The 22,331-nt window shown below is 46.2% G+C and overlaps 1 protein-coding gene across 2 annotated transcripts in view; it reads left to right on the top strand.

Annotated features, from left to right (window-relative positions):
* Positions 1–1,954: 1,954 nt before the first annotated feature.
* The window catches only part of CHN2 (chimerin 2), a 294,785-nt gene continuing 274,408 nt past the window's right edge, over positions 1,955–22,331 (top strand). Inside the window, exon 1 of one of the 2 annotated variants that reach the window (XM_047763711.1) lies at positions 1,955–2,230. In XM_047763711.1, the coding sequence (XP_047619667.1) occupies positions 2,182–2,230 (49 nt within the window). In that variant the 5' untranslated portion in view covers positions 1,955–2,181. The remainder of the gene's footprint in view (positions 2,231–22,331) is intronic. The other variant, XM_047763712.1, reaches the window with a different exon arrangement.

Genomic DNA, 22,331 nt, shown 5'->3' with positions numbered 1-22,331 from the left:
CTCAAGGTCACATAGCTAGTAAAGGGCAGAATCAGAATTTGGACCTGGGTGTTGTCTTCTTCAAAGCCCAGAGGATAATAACCCTACTATGAGACATAGCCAAGTCAGACAGTCCCCCAGCTAAAGATCTGAGGGGTGCATAAATCACCAGTCAAAGATGTAGATAATGCCTTTGATCAGAAGAACTCTGAAAAAACAGGAAGTCTATTCTGATAGCAAGGTCAAGTTTGGGGTGGGCCGTATGTCCCCGTAGGGCTCCACATTAAGCTGCATCAAGGTTGCATTAGACAAAAAAGAAGAAGAATGGAAGGGGGTGGGTGGGGGTGCTAGGGTCCCCTTATACCAGGCAAGGATGTTTCAAAGTTCCATGTAAATGAGGATCAGGAAAACTCAGTCCAGTGTGACCAGAGAGTGCTCAAGAGGCCTCAACTATTCAGAAAGCAGCATTTAAAAAAAAGAAAAAAAAAAAATCTTACTGGGAACATCTCGAGGATGGTGTTTTTGAGGGGATTAAAAAAAATAAGATACTAGAAAATGTGACACGGGCACGCATTGTGATTATTCAACATTTATTATTCACTGTGTGTCAGGTGCTTGGTTGAGGTGGACCCCCTAGGAATGGCTGCTGTTCCTGTGTCACTCTTGATAATTTTTAAATTGACTATGTCCTTTTTACCATGTTTTTTAAAATTGAACTACCCCAATGCGAACACTTTCCACTTTGCTACATAATGAGAGTACTTTCATTCCTTTAATGTTTGCTCTTTCCTTTGATCTAACAATTTCTGTTCAAATTTCACAGTTTTCTCTGGCTTCAGGAATGAAAGAACCGATTACCCTGCTGGGAGCGTGAAATAGACTTAAAAAAAATCGGCACGATATTTCCTTCCAGTGAAATTAATTTAGCTTTAAATACAGGGCTAAGGGACACACCTTGCGCCGGAGTCCCTTTCCCTCACACACCTAAGCAGTTCCTTACCGGGAAAGGGCTCAATTGGACCTGCTGCCAAGTCTTAGGTCTTTTGTGAGGATCTTTGGCAAGATACAGTCTGAGAACCTCTTTCTCTTTGACACCCGGCTTTGTGTGGGCCTGATGACATATCTGGAACGTCTCTATTTCTTTGAAGGTCCATCTCAAAAGCCCTGTGGACCCGTCAGGCCCCGTCCGTGGCTGGGGTACTTAAGTGCAGCCAGACTGGCTTGCAGGGTGTTTGGAGGGTATTTTAGGAAACCACCTTCCTGCTCAGCTCCAGCGCAACAAAGGACAATTTGGAGGGGAGTGGAAGGAGCGCCCCACAGCCGCGCTGGCAGCCCCGGCCCCCTTCTACCTAACACCGCGTCCTCAGTGACCCCGCCTTCGCCCTCTGGATCCCACCCTGGCTGTGTCGCTGCTCCCTAGTCTGGCCGGGCGCCGCCAGCACCACCACCGTCCCCCCACTCCCCACTCGCGGTCGCCCTCAAACCTTCGGAGCAGCGCTGCGCACGGCAGCCACGCTCGCCCCGCGCCGCTCGGCGGCTTCCCCGGGCCCTCGGGGTCCGGCTCCCCCGGCCAGGGTCCCCCCCGCCCTGCAGTCCACAGCCTCCCCCTCCAGCCCCCGTCGCAGGAGCTGTCAAGCCCGCGGCAGCTGAACCAGCCCCCCGAGCTCCCGCGTCTCCTCTCCTTCCTTTGTGTGCGCGCGAGCGGAGTTGGGGCGGAGGGAGAAGGGGGAGGTCGCTCTGTCTGTCTGTCTCCCGCCGCCTTTGCCCGGGCAGCTCGAAGTGCCGCCGGGGAGGCGGGAGCCCGGGGGAGGGTGCGGGGAGCTGGCGGGGCGGCCCGGGCGCCGGGTTCCCAGCCGCGCGCGCGGGGGAGCGCGGACCGCAGCCGGGGCTCGGCTGGAGGCACGATCCGGCCCCTCCGGCCGCCCCTCGGCCTCCCTCCGCTCCCACCTCCCCCCGACACCCGGAGAAAAGCGTGCGAGGGCGCCGAGAGGGACGGAAACCACAAATAAATAGCGGCGGCAGCAGCGCGTCATCTGGCGGAGCAGGAAGTGCAGGCAGAGTCCGGAGGCTGGTGCTCTCTGCGCGTCCCCAGGACTTTGCCATGGGCTGGGGGCCGCGGAGCCTGCGAGCGGCCGGCCCAGGGCAGCGGCGGCGGCGTCCGCACCAGCGCTGAGCCAGCAGCCACGCGCGGGGCGCGCGGAGATGGCAGCGTCCAGCAACTCCAGCCTGTCCGGCTCCTCGGTGTCCTCCGGTGAGTTCCAGCCCGTCGGGCTCGGCTGCCCTGCGGGGTCTCTCGCCCCCTGCCCTCGCCCCGCACCCTGGGATGGAGAGAGCCTACCTGTGGCCGTCCTGCCCGCTCTCCCGGAGGGCGGCCGGCCGGCCGGCCGGTGTGACACTTGTTTGGCTCGCCAGCCCCCTCGGTGCCCCCTGCCTCTCAGCGCCTCTGACAGCGCCGAGGTGGGAGAGTGGGGGCGCCCTTCGTGTGCAGACGCGGGGGTCCTGGGGATTCGGGGAGCAGCAGGCGAGGGGCTCGAAGCGAGCAGGGCGGGCGCGCACTTTCTGGCGCCGCGGGAACCTGGGCTGATGAGGCGGAGAAGGTTAGGGTGACGCCGGGAGCCCCGACCCGCTGGCGGTGCGGTGCCCTCCCCGCTGGATGCCCAAATTCAAGGCGCAGGGGAACCAACCCTCGCTCCTCGCAGACTTGATTTTCTTTGTTTGTTTCAGAAATTAGCTCTGCGGAGACACACGCTTGGGGCATGGGTTTGAGATAGAGGTAATAAAGGAGTCTGTCTTTCTGGTTTTGATTGAAGCGAGTTAGGGGAAGGGAGGTCGAGCCCAGCCTGTGATAATTTGCCCGGTTGCAAGTGTACATGCGTGTGTGTGTGTGTGTGCGCGCGTGTGTGTGTGTGATTTTCCTCAATGGCCTCTTGGGATACGTCCTGTAATTTTACTTTCCAGGCGTACATTTTTTTTTTTTTTCCAAGTGCGACCGAGCAAAGGGAGGGCTTCTTCCAGCTTTTCTACGGTTGATCAGGGGGTCTAATTGAAGAGAAAAAATTGCTAATGAATCTGAAGGAGTAGGAATCAATGGAAGCAGACCCACTGGATTCTGAGTATGACAGGTTTCTAATCAGAATGATGCATTAGGTAGAATTCTTCTACCGCCCTGGTCTTTGAAAACTTTAATGACAAACCTTAAAGGGAGAGCTGATAAGGCATTTAGTGTAGTTTATGGGATTCAGGGGTCAAGAAGGTCTTGAAGTCCTAATGGAAATGCTGAATATATTAATATTGTATTAATTCCTATTGTGTGTATGTTTTAAATGAGAATCACAAAATTAAATGAAAAGGAAGAAACACTTTGTTGGAGGCACTGGACAGCAAGCCAGGCATTGAGGAGCCATGTCTGTAGATGTGTGACTAATCCAATCATAAATGCAAGGTGATTTGGGGAAGGTGCACTTGTGACGTGGCACAAGGTGATCACTTGAAAGCCATCTCTTATCTTTTTTGGCAGGTTTTAGTTCCAGGGAAATAACACTTCCTTTCTTGATCACTGCCAACTAATCAAAAGCACTGTGTTGTTTGTGTTGTTATGTGTACGGTATAGATGAAGTTTCTGGTAGTAGCAGCGAATGGGGCAGCACAGTCATATCTTATTAAGAGCAGCAACAAGTTGACCGCCTGTGGTTTTAATTCTGAGAACTCAGCAAATGCTACAGCTTATTTTTAGTACGCCCAAACCACTGCTGCTGCTTTTCAATTCATTTTGGTTAACTACCATTGAATTTAAAATACAGTGATGTTGGCTTATGATTAGCATATGGTTATCCCTCTCTGAAAATGGCCCTCTCTAGAAAATGAACTGGTGAGGGAGCGGCGATGAAGGGAAAGACGAAAGGAGAGAGGGCAAGAAGACAATATCATCACAGGATTTACTGGTGGTATAAATTACAGATGCTGTGGCCTCTGAATTTGCAGATCTTGATGAAAGAGCCCCTTAAGCTTAAGCAACCTTATTGAAAAACCTAATTCAGCCTTAGGAAGAATGCATGGGTTGGAAGCGGCACAGCATAAGCTTTAGACGATGGTAATTGCTTTGCAGATAGGCTAGAGATGCTCCTGATGGTTCTCTTTTCTGCTTTAATTACCACTGTTTTAAATCCTAATGGAAACTGGGAAATCACTGGAAAGCTGAAATTCTAAAAGTGGGCAGGGATATGTTATTTAATACGAATCAACCTGGGCCATGAACTTGTATTGCCTAATTCATCAATTAATCAGGCACTTGGTCTTGAAAATAGGAGAACCAGGAGCTCTCTTTTTAAAGCACCCTTAACCACCATGTGGATCATGAATAATGCAGATGACACAAGCAATTCACACCTGTGAGAGGTGTTGGGCAGGAAAGAATAGAGCCTGTTTGTGGCAGCTGCTGGGTTCTCCCAGGCAAAGGTCAGAGTCTGAGGAATTAGGGTGCTCCATCATTCTATTAAGCACCATTTTGGAGGGCCTACTATGTGCCAGGCAGTAAGTTATAAGCCGCAGCTTCAAGAAGGTTAAGTGAGGAAGCTAATTTTAGGATTCCTTCTAGCTCTGAAGTTCTGAGATTATTGTCCTTGAGTTTGGCTCCACCACTGACTAGCTGGGAACCTTGGGTGAGCTACCTAACTTCTCCAAGCCTCAGGGTCCTTATCTATAAATGAGACGAATGCCAGTACAAGGAACTATTTCATAAGAAGGTGGTGGGGATTAAATGAGATAATGTGCTCAGCATAGGGCGTGGCACCTGATAGTGCTTGGTGTGAATAAAGTGTGTTCCCTGGAGGAATGAGAAAGAAGGCACTCACTGGCTCAGACGTGAGGTACAGAAGTCAGTCTACGACACATCAAATTTGCCTCTTACGTCGCATGTTACTTTTGGTGTTGAGATTTGTGCTCCATCAAACCAGCATTCATTAAGTTTCTTTGAGGTGACAGGCACAGTTCCAAGTCTTTGGAATAGAAAGATGAATCAAGATCCTTTTCCTCCCCATCCAGCAGCAGAGATGGACAGCAAATAGCAGTCTCTGTTCCTTTTTCAGGAAATGAATTATGTGGAGGAAAGTGCAAGGAAGAGAGCAATGACCTCAGTTTGGAAGGGTCCGTAGGGGTGACATACGAGTTGGGCTGCGATGTGTGGGATTTTTTTTTTTTTTTTTTTTCCGGAAAGCAGAAAGAGGGAAAGGCATTTCAGGAAGAGGGAATAGTGTAGGCGAGGCCTGAAGATAAGGAAGGTCATAGCCCAGTTGTCCACTTCCTTCTTAGGGCTATTGGCCCTTTTCCTGGTGGTTCCTCTTCCCTGGGCAGTTATGCTTACAAGGCCCATGGGCAGCCTCATGCACAGAGATGCCAGATCACTCACTGCGGACACACAGCAGATGGAGGAGGCTTTCTTTCTATTTAAGTAGTAGGGGGCTTGAGGGTGTAGGTCTGCACACCTTGGGACATAATTGGGCAATTGAACACTAAGAAGGAAAGTGTGGGAGTTCCCGTCGTGGCGCAGTGGTTAACGAATCCGACCAGGAACCATGAGGTTGCGGGTTCGGTCCCTGCCCTTGCTCAGTGGGTTAACGATCCGGCGTTGCCGTGAGCTGTGGTGTAGGTTGCAGACGCGGCTCGGATCCCGCGCTGCTGTGGCTCTGGCGTAGGCTGGTGGCTACAGCTCCGATTAGACCCCCAGCCTGGGAACCTCCATATGCCGCGGGATCGGCCCAAGAAATAGCAACAACAACAACAAAAAATGACAAAAGACAAAAAAAAAAAAAAAGAAGGAAAGTGTGGATTCTGCAGTGTCCAGCATATGGAGAGGTGAACTCCAACACCATGGATTAAACCTCTCTTAGAGGGATAGCCGTGGGAGGTTTAGGTTTGAATGTGTTGGAGCAAAGAGTAAAAATCGAATAATTTATTCAGCATTAAGCTCAAAGTTATCTGATTCTCCTAAGACCACTTTCTTACCTGCTGCTCTTGAACCACATCACTCAGGCGCGTCTCATTTATTCTGCATCACTGGCTGAGACACAACAAATGAAATAATCAGGTTAAAATTAATTTTTCAATACATTTTCTGAGAACTCTAGAAATTTTCTTCTGGAATATTCAATTATGTGTAAAAGAAATTGCTTTGCCTTTGTTTTAATGATCACTGCTGGTAATTAAATTTCACAATCACTGAGATTGGCAGGAAGGTTTGATTACCTTTATTATTTTAACTCAGAAAAAAAAAAAGAACCCCCCCCCATCCTTAAGCTTTTAATCTAGCCTGTGGTACTTGATTATATTCTGAAATAAACAATGGTTGATTTGCAAAATAGTCTTCTTTTTTTTGTCTTTTGTTGTTGTTGTTGTTGCTATTTCTTGGGCCGCTCCCGCGGCATATGGAGGTTCCCAGGCTAGGGGTTGAATCGGAGCTGTAGCCACCGGCCTACGCCAGAGCCACAGCAACGCGGGATCCGAGCCGCGTCTGCAACCTACACCACAGCTCACGGCAACGCCGGATCGTTAACCCACTGAGCAAGGGCAGGGACCGAACCTGCAACCTCATGGTTCCTAGTCGGATTCGTTAACCACTGCGCCACGACGGAAACTCCTGATTTGCAAAATAGTCTTCTTAATAATCATGGGTGAGGTTTGCTTTTACAGGTAGGGTAAGAACTTTTTTGCATATGAGTTATGTGATCACCAAATGGATAATTTCACAGAGTGAAGAAAAGAGTCAACTCTAATAATAAAGAAGGTATGAGATGTTTTCCAGTAACTGAACAAGGTAAAAAATTAAATATTAAAGAGATTCCTGGGATAAGAAGTTAGAGGATTTTGAGAACAAAAACACACTGGATTATAGAAATGAACTCGCCCGGAGATTTAAAATTAAAATGTAAATAGAAAAAGGTAAAAATCAGTATTATGCATAGAGCCATGGAAACCTTAATGGGGGGGGGGGGGCGGAAACGTTCCTGAATGGATTGAGGGATTTATTTTTCCAGAGTCTATGCAACAGTAATGTGGGCCAGGTAAGTAATGCCACTTTCTGCTGTCAAACTGGTGGGGATCCTAGAAATGATAAATACAAATTTTCATTACTCATTATTGGTGAGTCACAACCAGTCGTATGCAGATCTGCCACAGTCCTAGGTGCAGAAGGCAAAATTGAACTATAATGATGCTGCCAACGGTTCTATATGTCATTAGAAACTGTCTGGATCTCATAGGAGGAAACAGGGTATCTCTGTTGAAACAGACATTCGCACTGAGAAGTCTTCTGGACCTTTGGACTTTAGAAAGCTTCAGTTATGTGTAAGCAACAAATGTCTTTACCTTTGTTTTAGTGATAACTTCTGGGAATTCAATTTCAGTTACCTAGAGTGGCAGGAGGATTTGATCACCTTTGTCTTCAATCATGTGCACAAAAATTGCAATTTCAAAAACACTGAATGTTTTTAAAAATCGCAAAGCTACAAAGTAATCCTTTAAGAGAAATCATTCACTCAGATGAGGAGTATTGGTGTTTTTTTGTTTGTTTTGTTTGCTTTTTTAGGGCCACATTCGAGGCATATGGAAGTTTCCAGGCTAGGGGTCAAATTGGAGCTACAGATGCTGGCCGACACCGGAACACTGGATCCTTAACCCACTGAGTGTGGCCAGGGATCGAACCCGCATCCTCATGGATACTAGTGGGATTCACTACCACTGAGCCACAATGAGAACTCCAGTATTGGGTTTTTTTTGCTGTTTTTCTCGTGACCATTCCACACCTCCCTTTAACTTGTTAGACTTCATTGTCCTTTCTGGTACCTGACATGCACCAGCGATATAAGATCTGAGAAGTCAGGAGACTCTTCTTAAGCACACAGCTTGTGAGCAGTGTTGGGCAAGGGCCCAGTGATTTGTGTACTTTTGCTGAAACACCAGATTCCGCCTCTTCCCAACTCCCACTAACCCCATAAAGAGCTTTGAATGACCTCGTCATTTGTTTAACGTTTGGGGGATACAAACCCCAGGTATTTTCCGAGGCTGGCCTTGTGGGCTTTAGCTGGACGGTGTGTTCTCTGAGCTGCCACCTGGGGCTTGGCCTGATGTCCGTCCTGCCAAGGGCCCTCTGCTGCTCTGCAGGGTCTCCTGTCTTCAGACAATTGTGAAAATAACCAGACAAGGGGATTGGAAAACGCTGGCGTGAGCAGTATCATCTTGCAGGGGTTGGGAAAGAGTTTTCTGCCAGGAGATCAAGATACAAGATAGTTAGATACGGAGAAAGGGAGAGGAAGCTCACGATAAATAAAAGATTAATAGCAGCCAGCCATCAGCCACCCACCATCTATCTCTTATGAATGTATTTGCATTTTATGGCTCCTGAAACCTGTCATTGAATTTTCAAAACATGTGACTTTTTCTTCCTTCCTTCCTTCTTCTTTCTCCCTCCTCTCTCTCTCTTTTGCTTGGTCAGGTGTCTACTTAGAGGTGTTTTCAGAAGGCCTGCCTTTGCTCGACTTTACTATTCATGGTTTCCAAGTCCTCTGAACACCTTGCTGCCTCCTTCCACTTGCTCCACGGGAAAGGCACCTGCTGTTCTGTCTTTTATGTGGATTCTGGTCAGAGGGTCAGGATGGACACCTCTGCTTCTGGTGCAGGCTGGTGGGTGTGAGAAGACACACTCACATGTTTCAGAGTTTATTTAAAGTCTCAGAGTTCCCGCCGTGGCTCAGCAGAAATGAGTCTGACTAGTATCCATAAGGACGCAGGTTTGATCCCTGGCCTTGCTCAGGGGGTTAAGGATCTGGCGTTGCCGTGAGCTGCAGGTGCGACCCTAAAAAGACACACACACACACAAAATTTCCATGTCTAGAGGAAAACCCAGTTAGGAATGAGCTGGGCCCACATGCAGTCAGCTCTGCCATGGGACCCGTGTGGCTGTGCCCTGGGGTCTGATCAAGACACAAGATAGTTAGATACGGAGAAAGGGAGAGGAAGCTCATGATAAATATGAGATTAATAGCAGCCAGCCATCACCGTACAACTTTTTCAGCTCTGCACCGAGGGAGAGCCATCCACCAGCTGCTTGTGCAAATAGCCTACCTTTTCCCCCACTTATTACTACTTGAAGACCTTGGGCGGGGACCAGTCTTCGAATATAGACTTCGCAGAGTGGCCTAATGACAGCATGGCCTTGCTTCGACATTTGGCCTGTCAGAGTCCCCCACCTTCAGCCCATTCCCAGTATTATCTCAGCAGTTAGTTAATTAATTACTTTGAAGGGCCGAACCTGTGGTATATGGAGGTTCCCAGGCTAGGGGTCGAATCCGAGCTACAGCTGCTGGCCTACACCGCAGCCACAGCAACACCAGATCCCAGCCATGTCTGCGACCTACACCACAGCTCATGGCCACACTGGATCCTTAACCCACTGAGCGAGGCCAGGGATCGAACCTGCAACCTCGTGGATACTGGTCAGGTTTGTTACCACTGAGCCTCGACAGGACCTCCCACCTCAGCAGTTTCAAGTGTTATTTTCAATCATCCAATGTCTGAGTTCCCACAGGCATTTGCTAAGAAGGGTGTTCAATTAATAACCCTCTTTACAATGTCATATCACCTCAGGTCAGAGGTGACATTGATCAGATTCTTGGAATCGAGATCTCGCCCGCGCCTTGTGCAGGCTGTCATTCATTACTGGCCTTGGTGGGTCTGGGGAGGGGAGCACTTTGTCAAGGAGAGAGGCTAGATGCCAGCGGCCTGCCAGAATCCACTAGATCTGGAGAAACAGTCTGCCTCCTTGAGCTGGAGCGAGGCTCCACCTTCTGAAATGTCATCACTAGATGTCCTAGGAAAAACCCTAAACCTGGAATCAGACAGTCTAGACCTTTAAACCTTTCACCAGCACATTCAAACCTTTAGCCAGGACACCTCCACCCTTAATCAAGGCCCTTAAACCTTCCATCAGAGCCCTTAAATCCTTAGCCAGAACCCTTAAACCGTTAACCAAGGCCCTTGAACTCTTAACCAAGGCCCTTAAACCCTTAACATAGGCACATCAACCACATGCTTAACCAAACCCTACAACTAGCTATGTGACCTTCAGTGGAATTAGCCCCTCTGAGCCTTAAATACCTCGCTGCAAACCACAGATGAGACAGCCTGTTTCCTGGCATCGATGTGAGTATCAACAGAGGTGCTAGATGCTTCCCTTCCCACAGACCTGGCCATCACACCTGCTCGTGAGAGGCCAGTGCCCTCTCTCTTTCCGTTAACCTCTCCCCGCCTCAGTTGTCTTGGTTATAAATGAACAATAGTGACATTTGAGGATTCATCCCACAAAGTTGTCATTCTTGAAATACTGTTTGGGAAAAGGCTTAGCAAACTGTAAAAGCAGCTAACACTCCTGCATAGCAGCTCGGAGTCATTCTGTTGACTTCATTGCAGGTAATTCTCACAATACTTTTCTAGGGCGGACATTGTATCCCATTTTGCAAACAAAGAAATAGGTTCAGAGAGGCCACAGGGCTTGGATTCAAGGTGATAGGATTGGAGCAAAGTCTGCCTCATTTCAAGGATCATGCTTTTCCCGTGTAATGGGTTGGTTTGTTTCTATCTCTGTTTGCAAGTTTTCTGGAGTTTAAGACTGAAATCCAGGTGCGTGGTTAACAGAGAAAACACAGTAATATACTCGAGCTGCATGTTGTTGCCCCCAGTAGTTATCCAGACCCTCTCCTCAGTCTGACCAAAGCTTATTCTCAGGAGCAGTATGAACCAGGCTGTGTTCCCAAACCATTACTCTGCAGAGCAAACACCTAAAAAATTGGACTTGTGTTGTGTCTGTGCTTGAGAATAGTCTTGCCAGGTGAAGGGTGTATAGGCATTCATTGTACAATTCTTGAAACTTTTCTAAAGGTTTGAAGATTTTCTAAATGAAAGAAAAAAAAACTGAGGCAAAAAGGGAAAGATACGGTTTTGCATACAGTTGCTTTTCTTCACTGGCATCAGAAGCGTGTCAGTTTGTGTGAGCAGAGCAAATCCTGTTATCACCTCATTAAACTCTCAAGATTCTGAATCCTCAGGCAGCAGCACATCTATTCCTTAGCTTCTACCTTAAGCGAAAGCATAAAGGAACTGTAGTTACAGAAGAAATTCAGGTAGATTGCATGCAGCAATTTATTTCCTTTCTTTTTTTCTTTCTTTCTTTCTTTCTTTTTTTTTTTTTTTTTTTTTTTTTTTTTTGCTTTTTAAGGCTGCGTCCGTGGCATATGGAAGTTCCCAGGCTAGGCGTCTAATCGGAGCTGTAGCTGCTGGCCTACATCACAGCCACAGCAAGGTGGGATCCAAGCCTCGTCCACAGCCTACACACACCACAGCTCATGGCAACACCGGATCCTTCACCCACTGAGCGAGGCCAGGAATCAAACCCGCATCCTCAGGGATCCTAGTTGGGTTCGTTAACCGCTGAGTCACAATGGGAACTCCTCACATGCAGCAGTTTCTACCTGAGAATTGTTTTCAAGCTGGATTGACTTGACATGTCACTGTAGGTGCAGACTGAGAAGGGGCCTTGGAAGTCGTTTAGAAGATTCCAACATTGTAAGGATGAGAATCAGGGTCTAAAGAGCTCCAAGACTTGCCCAGTGCCGCTCAGCCTGGTGGTGGTGGGGGCTAGAGCTGAACTGGTCTAGGACCCACATTTCATGCTCCATCCCCCTTCCTGGCTCATCCTAAAAGAGTAGCATCATCTTCAGAGAATTTCTTGCAGACTTTTTTTTTTTCTGTCTGGCTTCATATAAGCTGTTCTGTTTAATTATTTAATATTTTCAAAAAAAGAAGTCAGAAAGTGCTTCGTATTTTAAATGGGTGTAGAATTCAAGGCTGTTGTGCCAACAGAGGCACAAACTTAAATGACCTAGTGTCTGCCCTAACTATATAGAGCTGTGCTGTCCAGTATGGTAACCACTAGCCACGTGCTGCTCTTTAAATTTAAATTAAAAAAAATTCAGTTTCTCAGTTGTACTGGGAACATTTCAGGTAGTCAGTGGTACCCATGGTTGGTGGCTACGATATCAGACCATGCCGAAATGGGCTATGAACACCATTCTGTAGAACATTCTATTGGGTAGCACTGGTAGACAGGGTCTGTAGTTCTAAGGCAGGGACCTTCCTAATGTAAAATTAATTTAGCTACGAATAGAAAATTTGATAAGGTGTTCTCCCATTCTTGTGTTTGCTCCTTGCGCCATTTGTATTGTGTTTTACTAACTTTGCAATCTGGCTTTTTTTTAAAGTAACTTTTTCATAACGTTGAGGTAGACTGTGGAATGACAGTTGGAACATGATAAGAGAAGAGTAATTAAAATGTTTGTAAACCCTTCTAGTCCTGAAGTTTGATTCCAACTTTTTAAAAAAAATGTCTATAGTTCCCCTAATGGCAACTCCACTTCTTTTTGAAATAAACCCACAGTGAGTTGTAATTTCACCCTCAAAGAGGAAAAAAGGCCCATGTCCAGAAGAAGTTTGGTTCTTTTAATAGTATCTCTCCCAAATCATAAAGAAAACAGGACACTTGAGAATATGTGGAGGGAGGTTGCTAGTGGGAAACCTAAGCTGTGCTTTTTAAGAGATTTTCTACCAACTTGGCCATCAGCAAACCTTTTGCCTAGAAGTATTTTACTTCTGCAAAAAGCCCTCATACAGGGCAATGGAAATGCACTGGTTTTTAGAAAATAAAGTTAGCGTCTGGAATTTGCAGCACGTTTAATTGGGAGGAAATGCATGCAAATAAGATGCAGGAACATGACAGTTCCCATGAAAAGGAAGCTGCCCTCCTCCTTGAACTCCTCTTACAGTCCTCAAGTGCAACAACAACAGCAAGAAAAAATTGGAAAGGTGAAGAGTATCTTTAAAGTGTCAAGCAACTGTCAAGAAAGAGGTGGATGTTGAGGCCACAGGCTTCAGAAGCCATACGAGCCAGAGGCCTGTGGCATGCATGGCTTATTTTTTGTTGACATAACTCAGATCACAAATTGAGGGCAGGATGAGTCACAGAATCACTTGGGTGATAAGTGTATGCAATTCTTTTTTCATCAGCCGCCCAGTGCCTGGATCTCATCATGCCCCTTCACTGTCCTCTGTACCCTTGGTCCTGCCCAACCACTGTCTTCTTCAAGGAAATGAGACCAGCACTTCCTAATTCTTTCACATGATGCCACTCTGTCAAGATAAAGTGCATATTCTTAAATTTTGCTTCCAAGAACCAAACTTGAGGGAGATCAATTTTAGGACAACACGTTAGCAGGAAGCAGGGAGCATGGTTTGGAGGGTACGTCTTTTGCAGCATCAAGTGTTCGGGCTGCACCACTGACCGGTGAAGGTCTGATTCTCAACCCCGAGACCTGCACTGTCCAATTTGGTAGCACTTTGGGCTATTTAGCCCTTGAAATGGGGTCAGTCGGAGATGTGCTGCAAGGTAACATGCACACCAGAGTCTGAAGACGTAGTACAAAACCCGAAAATCATGTAAAATGTCTCACGGATAACTTTGTTGTATCGATTATATATTGAAATGATCTCTTTTTTTGGGATATGAGGCTAAAGAAAATATATTTTAAAAATTAATTACATCTATTTATTTAATTTTAATTTTTTGCTTTTGGGGGCTGCACCTGTGGCATATGGAAGTTCCCAGGCTAAGGGTCAAATGAGAGCTACAGCTGTGGCTCCAAGCCGAGTGTGTGACCTACACTGCAGCTCACGGCAACACCGGGTCCTTAACCCACTGAGCGGGGTCAGGGATCGAACCCATGACCTCATGGATACTAGTCGGATTCGTTTCTGCTGAGCCACAATGGGAACTCCCCATCTGTTTATTTTAAAATGTTTAATGTAGGATATTTAAAATTGCGTCTCTGGCTCCCATTATATTTGGATTGGACAGCACTGGTCTGAGGACTCCAGTGAGAATGCGGTAGCCTTTATCACAGGACAAAACCTGCTGATTGACTGCCCCGTGGCTCTCATGGTTGCCATCCTGTCCACGTGCCACGCCAGAAAGTTAGCCTCCCTCTGTTGAGGCCCAATTCAGCCCTGATTCTCAAGTCCCTGTTTTGTTTTAGTCTCAGACATTGAGAGGTGTCTCAGTTTTTCTGGGTGTCTACAGTGATTTTGAAATGAAATACTGTAGCGGGGGACAGGTTGGGCTTTTCATCACATTCTTGTTTGTATAGGCTTTGTGCTTTGGGGGGTTTATTTTGGTTTTTTACTTCACTATAATTCTAGACTTTCCATATTTTCTCGTGAGTTTTCGTGAGTTTTTGGTACACCCCTCTTTGCAAAGAAAGCCTGCAGTGCTATGATTGTGTGAAGTTGGGAACTGAAGCTGAGAGAACAAGGAACACATTTCCTCTTGACCCGAAGCTTCTTGCCATGATTATGCGTAGATGTATACACACACGTCCATGCATGATAGATGTCTGTTTGTGTCTCTGTGTAGACACAGAAAGCAGAAGTGGATTGGGTTTCAAGCAAAAGTCATTTCCGACCAAATGTGCAAGTTAATTTCAAGGGAAATGAAAAGTCAAGCCTAGCATTACTTTTAGTAATGAAGACATTCACTTGGGATTGTGCTAATGCTGTGTAGGTATTAATACACATAATTTGGCTGCCTAATATTGATTTGTTACTCATTCAAATTCATTTTATGATGGAAAAATTAGCCATTTTGTTTTACAGTGTTTGTCCCTGCAGACAGGGGGACCATAAAGCTGTGTTTATTGGGTAAATAGTACTATTTTGCTGACTTTCACATGCAGAGAGCATACTGGCTCTCTGGGGGCCTGGCTCGTTGAAGCCAGGTGTCCTCTGGATATCGCCCTCATGATCAATATCCAGGGGTGAAGGTACTGTCAGTGACCTAGACACAGAGGTTGTTCCTTCCATGTGATGGTAATATGCCCGAGGGCTGAACTTTGTCCACGTGAGAGCCCTGTGCTTGTTTTAAGCAGCTGAACTAACCCACGTGCTTTATTTTTTTGGATCAAATATGAGTTCTTCCTCAGAGGAAAATGCAATTGACAGGGGCTTTGTAAACTCTCTTGAAATAATATCAGATTAAGATTAGGAGCATAACCACCGCAAATCCTAGGCAATTATGAACAGAAGACATAATTTAAAACTAGACAATGTAATTTGTCACAAGAACATAGTAATTGCCACAGTCCTGATTTGCTTCTACAGTTTGACCCCAAGAATAGCATTAAGGGGTGTTTTGTAAAAATGCACAGCAGTCTTTCAGGGAAGAGATGCCCTGCAGATATCTTATTTTCACAAATAGCTGAGTGTAAATCTGTCATTCAGGAATTCATGTAAACATGTTGCTGAGAGCATGTGTCGTTTTAACTTGTGCTTCTTCTTATAGTAATGAGTTCCATCCATTTTCTGCCCCCAGAGTGGGACTCGTATTTCTTTTTATTGCTTTAAATGTAACTCTCTGAAACTGGTTTCTAACATCCATTCTTGGCTTTGGTAAATAAATGTGAGTTTATTTGAACCCTGGATTTCAAGGGTAATACGTTATGTAACATGTGTTAGGAAATTGGGGATCCAGCCCAAACACCAGCACCACCGGCTGTGTTATCTTGGGCCTCTCTGAATTTCCATTTTCTCATCCAAAAAAATGGGCTAATAATACTTGTTGTGAGAACCAAATGGGAACTTGTCTGTAGAAGAAACTTGAAAGTTGGAAATTGGGGAGTAAAACATAAAAATGAATGAATGAATCAGTTGGATTCATGAGGTTCCCATTCTAATAGATGCTCTTAGATTTATTTCCTGGATGACACATGATCACTAAGAGTTCATGATAATCTAATACAACTGGGAAAAAAAAAATCTCTCCTAAATATATTACTTTGCTTTCCTTCGACAGCTTTTCAAGACCCTTAAGGGCAACCCCACCAGTTTAGAATTTCTCCACTCACTGGCAGACACTGCTGTGTATCCCACATTCCCATAGAAATTTTAAATTAGCCCGGACAGATCGCTCATCTAAAGGCAAACCATTGTTTGTACTTTCCCATCCAGAGGAGGGGCTTGTTTGTAAATCAAGTTTGATATAATAATCAATGTATGCAAATGCATATCTGTAACAGACACGCAAGTTACAAAGCAGAGCAACATAACTCTCGTGGGAAAAGCTACCACCCCATCCAGGGACACCTTGTCCCCTTGCATCTTCCTGGATTCTCTTCTCCCTTCCTTCCCCCAATTTCTTTGATTCTGTCCCTCCAACAGTAAACCATGATTTTGAATTCCTTGCTTATGATTCCCTTGCTTTGTTTTCTTCAAATGATCTTATTATGTATCACTCAAATACATGCTCCATGAAGGTGGATATTTTTGTCTGTTTTGTTCAGCCAATCCCCAGTGCCTAGAACAGTGCACGCCGTGGGCACTCAATAACTAGTTGTTAAGTAAGTGACTATGTCAGTACCCCAAGTACTCCGTCGCGGGAATGCTGCTGTAGCCCCTCCTTTATCTCTTGCATGTAGATCAGTTCTATAAGCGATGTCAACTCCATCCCTGTTTTTTTTTTTTTTTTTGTCTTTTGTTGTTGTTGTTGTTGCTGCTATTTCTTGGGCCGCTCCCACGGCATATGGAGGTTCCCAGGCTAGGGGTTGAATCGGAGCTGTAGCCACCGGCCTACGCCAGAGCCACAGCAACGCGGGATCCGAGCCGGTCTGCAACCTACACCACAGCTCATGGCAATGCCGGATCCTTAACCCACTGAGCAAGGGCAGGGACCGAACCCACAACCTCATGGTTCCTAGTCGGATTCGTTAACCACTGCGCCACGACGGGAACTCCTCCATCCCTGTTTTACATTAGCTGCCTGTCTCTAATGATTTTAGGGAAATTAGTGCTTTTTAAAAAAACTGATAATATAGATTATTTGCACCTAGTTGCACTAGCAGACCCAGCAAAATTACACGGACTTTTCTAAACCGGGACTTTGACTGCAGCTTGCTTTGTAGCTCATGGGCACTTTGCAGGAGTGAATAGTCGACACTCAAGGAACATCAGTAGGAAAGCTAGAGTTCAACGGGGAGGTCTAGAGAGAAATTTCTAAAAAAGGGATAAAGCATACGTGTTACAATAAGGACACACCTTGAAAATACCATGCTAAGTGAAGGAAATCAACTACAGGAGACCACATATTGTACCGTTTCATTTGAGGGAAGTATCCTGAATAGACAAATCCTAGAGACAGAAAGTAGATTTGTTATTTCCTCAGGCCTGGGAGGTTTGGAGGGAAACTGGAGCGATTGCTAATGGCTTCTTGTGGGGGGTGTGTGTGTGTGATGAAATTGTTTTAAAATTGATTGTGGTAATGCTTGCACCTGTGTGTGATGACACTAAAAGTCATTGCATTGTACACATTTAAAGAGAGAAATTGAGGGATGTGGGAATGATATCTCCATAAACCTGTTATTTAAAAGAGGCCAAATGAACTTATCTATGAAACAGAAGCAGACTCACAGACAGATGCAAAGACTTGTGGTTGCCAAGGGGGAAGGGGGGAAGGGAGAGATGGATTGGGAGTTTGGGGTTGGCAGATGCAAACTGTTATATACAGGACGGTTAAACAACAAGGTCCTACTGTTTAGCACAGGGAACTGTAGTCAACATCCTCTGATAAACTGATGGAAAAGAATATGAGAAAGGACACACATATATTTGTACATAACTAAATCACTGTGCTGTACAGCAGAAATTAACACGACACTGTAACTCATTATACTTCAATAAAATAAACTAAAAAAAATAAAATGAAAGTGGCCCCCAAAATGGACAGAGTAGGCGTGAGAAGGTGGAAAGGCTGTGAAAAACTCAGAGATCAAGTCCTTCTCAAATAGCATGCCTTGTAATCAGACAGGAGGCGTTCACTCCGTGTTCAGTGACATCTTTTTTTTTTTGTCTTTTTTATTTTTTAGGGCCACACCCGAGGCATATGGAGGTTCCCAGGCTAGCAGTCGAACTGGAGCTGTAGCTGCCGGCCCACACCACAGTTACAGCAAGGCCAGTTCTGAGCCTCATCTGCAACCTGCACTACAGCTCACAGCAACACCGGATCCTTAACCCACTGAGTGAGCCCAAGGATCGAACCTTCGTCCTCATGGAGGCTAGTCAGATGCGTTTCCACTGAGCCATGATGGGAGCTCTTTCACTGACATCTTGATCAACACATGGAAGTACCCTGCCTCTTCCCATTTTTATTTGCACGTTCATCTTTTTTTCTGATGCCCACCTCCAGTCTCCTGAGAAGGTTCCGCAATGACAGAGACGTGTTCTCAGTGGCTGGTTCTCAAGGTCAGCTCCGCCTGCGCTAGACGGAGGCCTCCTTCCCCGGTGTCCCCTGAAGGCCATGGTATCCTTTCTCCTCTGGCTGAAAAATGAGGGACAGCAGCAGGTCTCTGCTGATGCTGGACAAAGCAATTAATGCATTTCTCGTGACTAGTTAATTCGATTTTTATGCAGCTTTTCAGGCCCTGGGCACCTCTCATGCCCTCCAAGTGGAACGTGAGTCATCCAGGGACCAAGTTTCCCACTGTGTGTGTGGTGCTGCTGCCGAGTGTTCTCAGTGCAGGGAAACTGCTGTTCCTCCCTCCCATGCCCCCACTAGCTGGATGCATGTGCCAATGTTTCCAAGAGTATCATCTGCCGGCTCTTTTGCTGTTTCTAATCAAAGAGCAGACACCCTTTGATCACGTCACATCACAGTATTAGACTGTAAATACTTTGTTAGATGAAAATATTACACTGGTACCGCTGTCTCAGATGTTCTGATAGTGTTTACTGTTACCCTGAACAGGTAAAGGAAAATGCATCTGATCAGATCAGATCTAAAATATGAATATTGCAAATATGAAATGTTCTAGAGCCACGTGTGGTTCACTACAATGAATCCAATCAATAAGCATTTTCAAAAGACCCGCTGGTTTTGAATGCCAGGTTATTGGAGACATCTTCCCTTCCCCACGAGTTTAGAGGTTCTGAGAGCAAGACAGACTTCCTGGTGGTTGGAGGAAGACCTGGCTGTGGTGGGAGCTAATGGGAACAGAGACTGGCATCCTTGGGGAACGGAGTCCCTGCGTGGCTGCTTTCATGGGCAGGCTTCACTCATCAGGGGCTTGTTTGAGCTTACAGAATGACTGGCTCCCCTTCAGCCTTTTCATGGCCTGTCCTCTTTCATTCTCCCCGTGGGACAACTAAGGCGGGTACCCCCACAAAATCCAAATAATTTCCCATTCGCGGGAATGTAAAGGCAAAGCAAGTGCTGAAGTGTCTTTCTTCACTTGTTCCTAAAGGTCCCATTTGCAGTATTTTCTCGGCACCTAGGGAGGAAGTGGGTATTGGCTGCCGCGGTTTTGTTGTTCTGGGTCCTCCCTTGGGAAATCTGGCTGCCCTGGGTCCCCTGTGACAGCGTGGGCAAGGTATTGTGCCTCTTGCTGGCCTCTGCAGCTTCCCTCACATCTCACCCCAGGTGTGGATTTTATACCTTGGTCGTCCCACTTTCTAATGTCCAAGGCTGAGCTTTTCCCAACACTGTCCCTGGGACATGCTCTTCATGTAATTTTTCTCATGCGGACACCAACGTGCCTAACGCATTCACACCTCCTCACTTCTGGACTAGAACATTCCAGGGTGCAAGTATTGCATGGGTTAGGATGCTTCACTGCAGAAAACTACCAGAGAAGTGGGAGACAGGGACGCAGCGGAATACTGTGGGATCTGACTCTGTTTGCTCCTCTGCAGTTCCTTTGGCTCTCCGTCTTGGTGGATGGGCTTTGTCCTCAATCTCGCTCACCTTTTGGAGTTAAGATGACAACGGCAGTCCCTGGCATCACGTTTAGAAAGAGGAAGGGGATAATCTCTCCCTCTGGCTTGGTGGAAAGTGAAAACACCTTTCTCAGAAACATCCTTCTCTCCAGCCGATTACCCCTTCTCTCATTGGTCACAGTTTTGTCACATGTTCATATGTGAACCAATCACTGGCAAGAATGGGATTCCCATAGTACCCACAGTCCAATCATGACCTCCTTCCTGGAGCGGGGAAGGGGTGAGCTTCTCCTGGAAAAGTGAGGACATCTGCATGGAATAAGTTTCTGTGAAGGAAGAAGCAAGAGTGTCTGCCACGGATATGCCATGAATGTCCCCAGCCCTTATGGCTAAGGTCATCACAGAAATACTGAGAGTTCTAAGAAACCTGGCCTCTCCCCAGTCAAAAGACTTATTATAGTCTAGTTGAGAACTAAACAGTTAGTGGATCCATTCATTCTGTAACAGTATTCACTCCCTGAACAACAACAACAAAAATGTTTCTTCATTCCTTCCAAGTTAAGGTGACCAACAGCTTTTACTGATGTGTTGGTTTCACTTGTTAGTGCTTTATGGTTTGAAGCATTTTGTTTTACGGTTGTGAGCCATTTGCTCAAAAATGGACAGATTCTTTAGCTCTAATGAAAAGTAGGACAGCGAGAGCTGAGGGTTTTGATTCTCCACCGACTTTAACACCCCTGAGCCTGGTGTAAGTTGGAATTGTTTTATTAGAAATTCAGGGAAGAAGAGCAGATGATTCCACCACTCCTGGTTGCTATGGCAAGGAATTTTTAAAGCTTTGATTTATGAGAAAGAGTGATCATTAGCAGCCCTTTGTTTTTAAAGTAGAGAGCCCTGCAAATTGTGAAGGCTGGAGTAGAATCCATGACTTGCACCTCATTGGAGAAAAACTTCAGGTTATTTACAAAGAAAGGAGAACAGGCAGAAGAAGGCTTTTGGAGAGCAGAGTCCTGCTTGTCATTTTCATGTGTAAAGATCCTTGGCCAAGGAGTCCTGTGACCCAGGTCTGTGCTAGTTCTATCTCAGCATTTGTTTCTCCTACGGTCTGGGACCAATTACGTTATCATTTCATAACTTTTGGATGCTCCTCTCTAGAATTATTAGGTGTGACCAGATCACCTCTGAGGGTCTTGAAAACTGTTTGATTTTGTGACTCTGCCTATTTCCTCTTGCCAGTGTATTGTGCCTTCATGGTATCCCCGAGGGAACAACCCTCCCTCCCCCACCACACACTTCACATAGCAATTACCCCTGGCCCCGTTTGTTCCAGGCACCTGTCTGGAAGATCTACTGGGTGTCTGTCCTGCACTCACATTTCAGTCCTGATGTTAAGTAACCCCAGAGATATCCCAAGTGTGCTCCTGGCAAGTATTAATACAGCCTTTTGGAATGTGACTCATATGATGAAGAAATATATTTTATATCACAGTCCAGCACATGCATACAGACACACCCACCATGCACACATGCATGCACACGCATGATTAAATGCATACTTATTGAGTATTTACCGGATTCTAAGTGTTAGATATTGTAGTGAACGAAATTCTGGTTCTTATGGTGTTTCTAAATATAGAGCAATAATAAACCAAAGAAACTGTAAGTAATATATTTATGAAATATATGCCTCCGTATTATATATAATTTTAATTTATATATTAGGTCATAAGTTCTATGGAAAAAAAAAAGTAGGAAGGGAAATAGGAAATCCTGGCGGTGAGGGGGGTTCTGATCGTTAAATTGAGGGGTCAGCCAAGGCCTTCCTGAGACGATGACATTGAGGGTGAGGGGGCCAGGATGTAGATATCCAGGGGAAGAGCATCCCCGACAGAGGGAAGAGCAGTTACAGGACTGTGCCTGATGTGTTCCAGGAACAGAGGTGATGTCCAGAGGCCCAGGGTGAATAAGGAGTGAATAGGACTGAGCTCCAAGTGGGTGGGGTGGGTCATGGTGGGCTCTGCAGGCTTTCGGAAGGACTTTGGATTTTACACTGAGATCGATTATCCCTTCATAATCGATAGACGGAATCCAGGGTTCTAGGAGAGTGATTTGGGTTTTAACCTGGAACCGTTCTGGCTGTTATACTGAAAGGAGCCTAAACACGCAGCCTGTGTCTTTACCCCTTCCTGAGTCAGGTGCTCTGATGTTTTCTGTTGCCTTCGAAGTCATTCATCTAAAGACTGATTAGGGTCCACAAGTTGACTTCATTATAAGGTGGCAACTGGCAGTTTTAAAAATAGATTGTAAGGAGTTCCTGTTGTGGCACAGCAGAAACCAATCCGACTAGTATCTGTGGGGATGCGGGTTCGATCCCTGGCCTCCCTCAATGGTCTGGGATCTGGCGTTGCGGTGAGCTGTGCTGTAGGTCGCAGACTCGGCTTGGATCCTGCACTGCTGTGGCTGTGGTGTAGGCCGGCAGCTGTAGTTCTGGTTCGACC

Source organism: Phacochoerus africanus, chromosome 16 (assembly GCF_016906955.1).
Source record: "Phacochoerus africanus isolate WHEZ1 chromosome 16, ROS_Pafr_v1, whole genome shotgun sequence".
NCBI classification, from domain to species: Eukaryota; Metazoa; Chordata; class Mammalia; order Artiodactyla; family Suidae; genus Phacochoerus; species Phacochoerus africanus.
The sequence above is the reverse complement of the archived record's forward strand: the minus strand, read 5'-3'. Positions and strand labels throughout refer to the sequence as shown.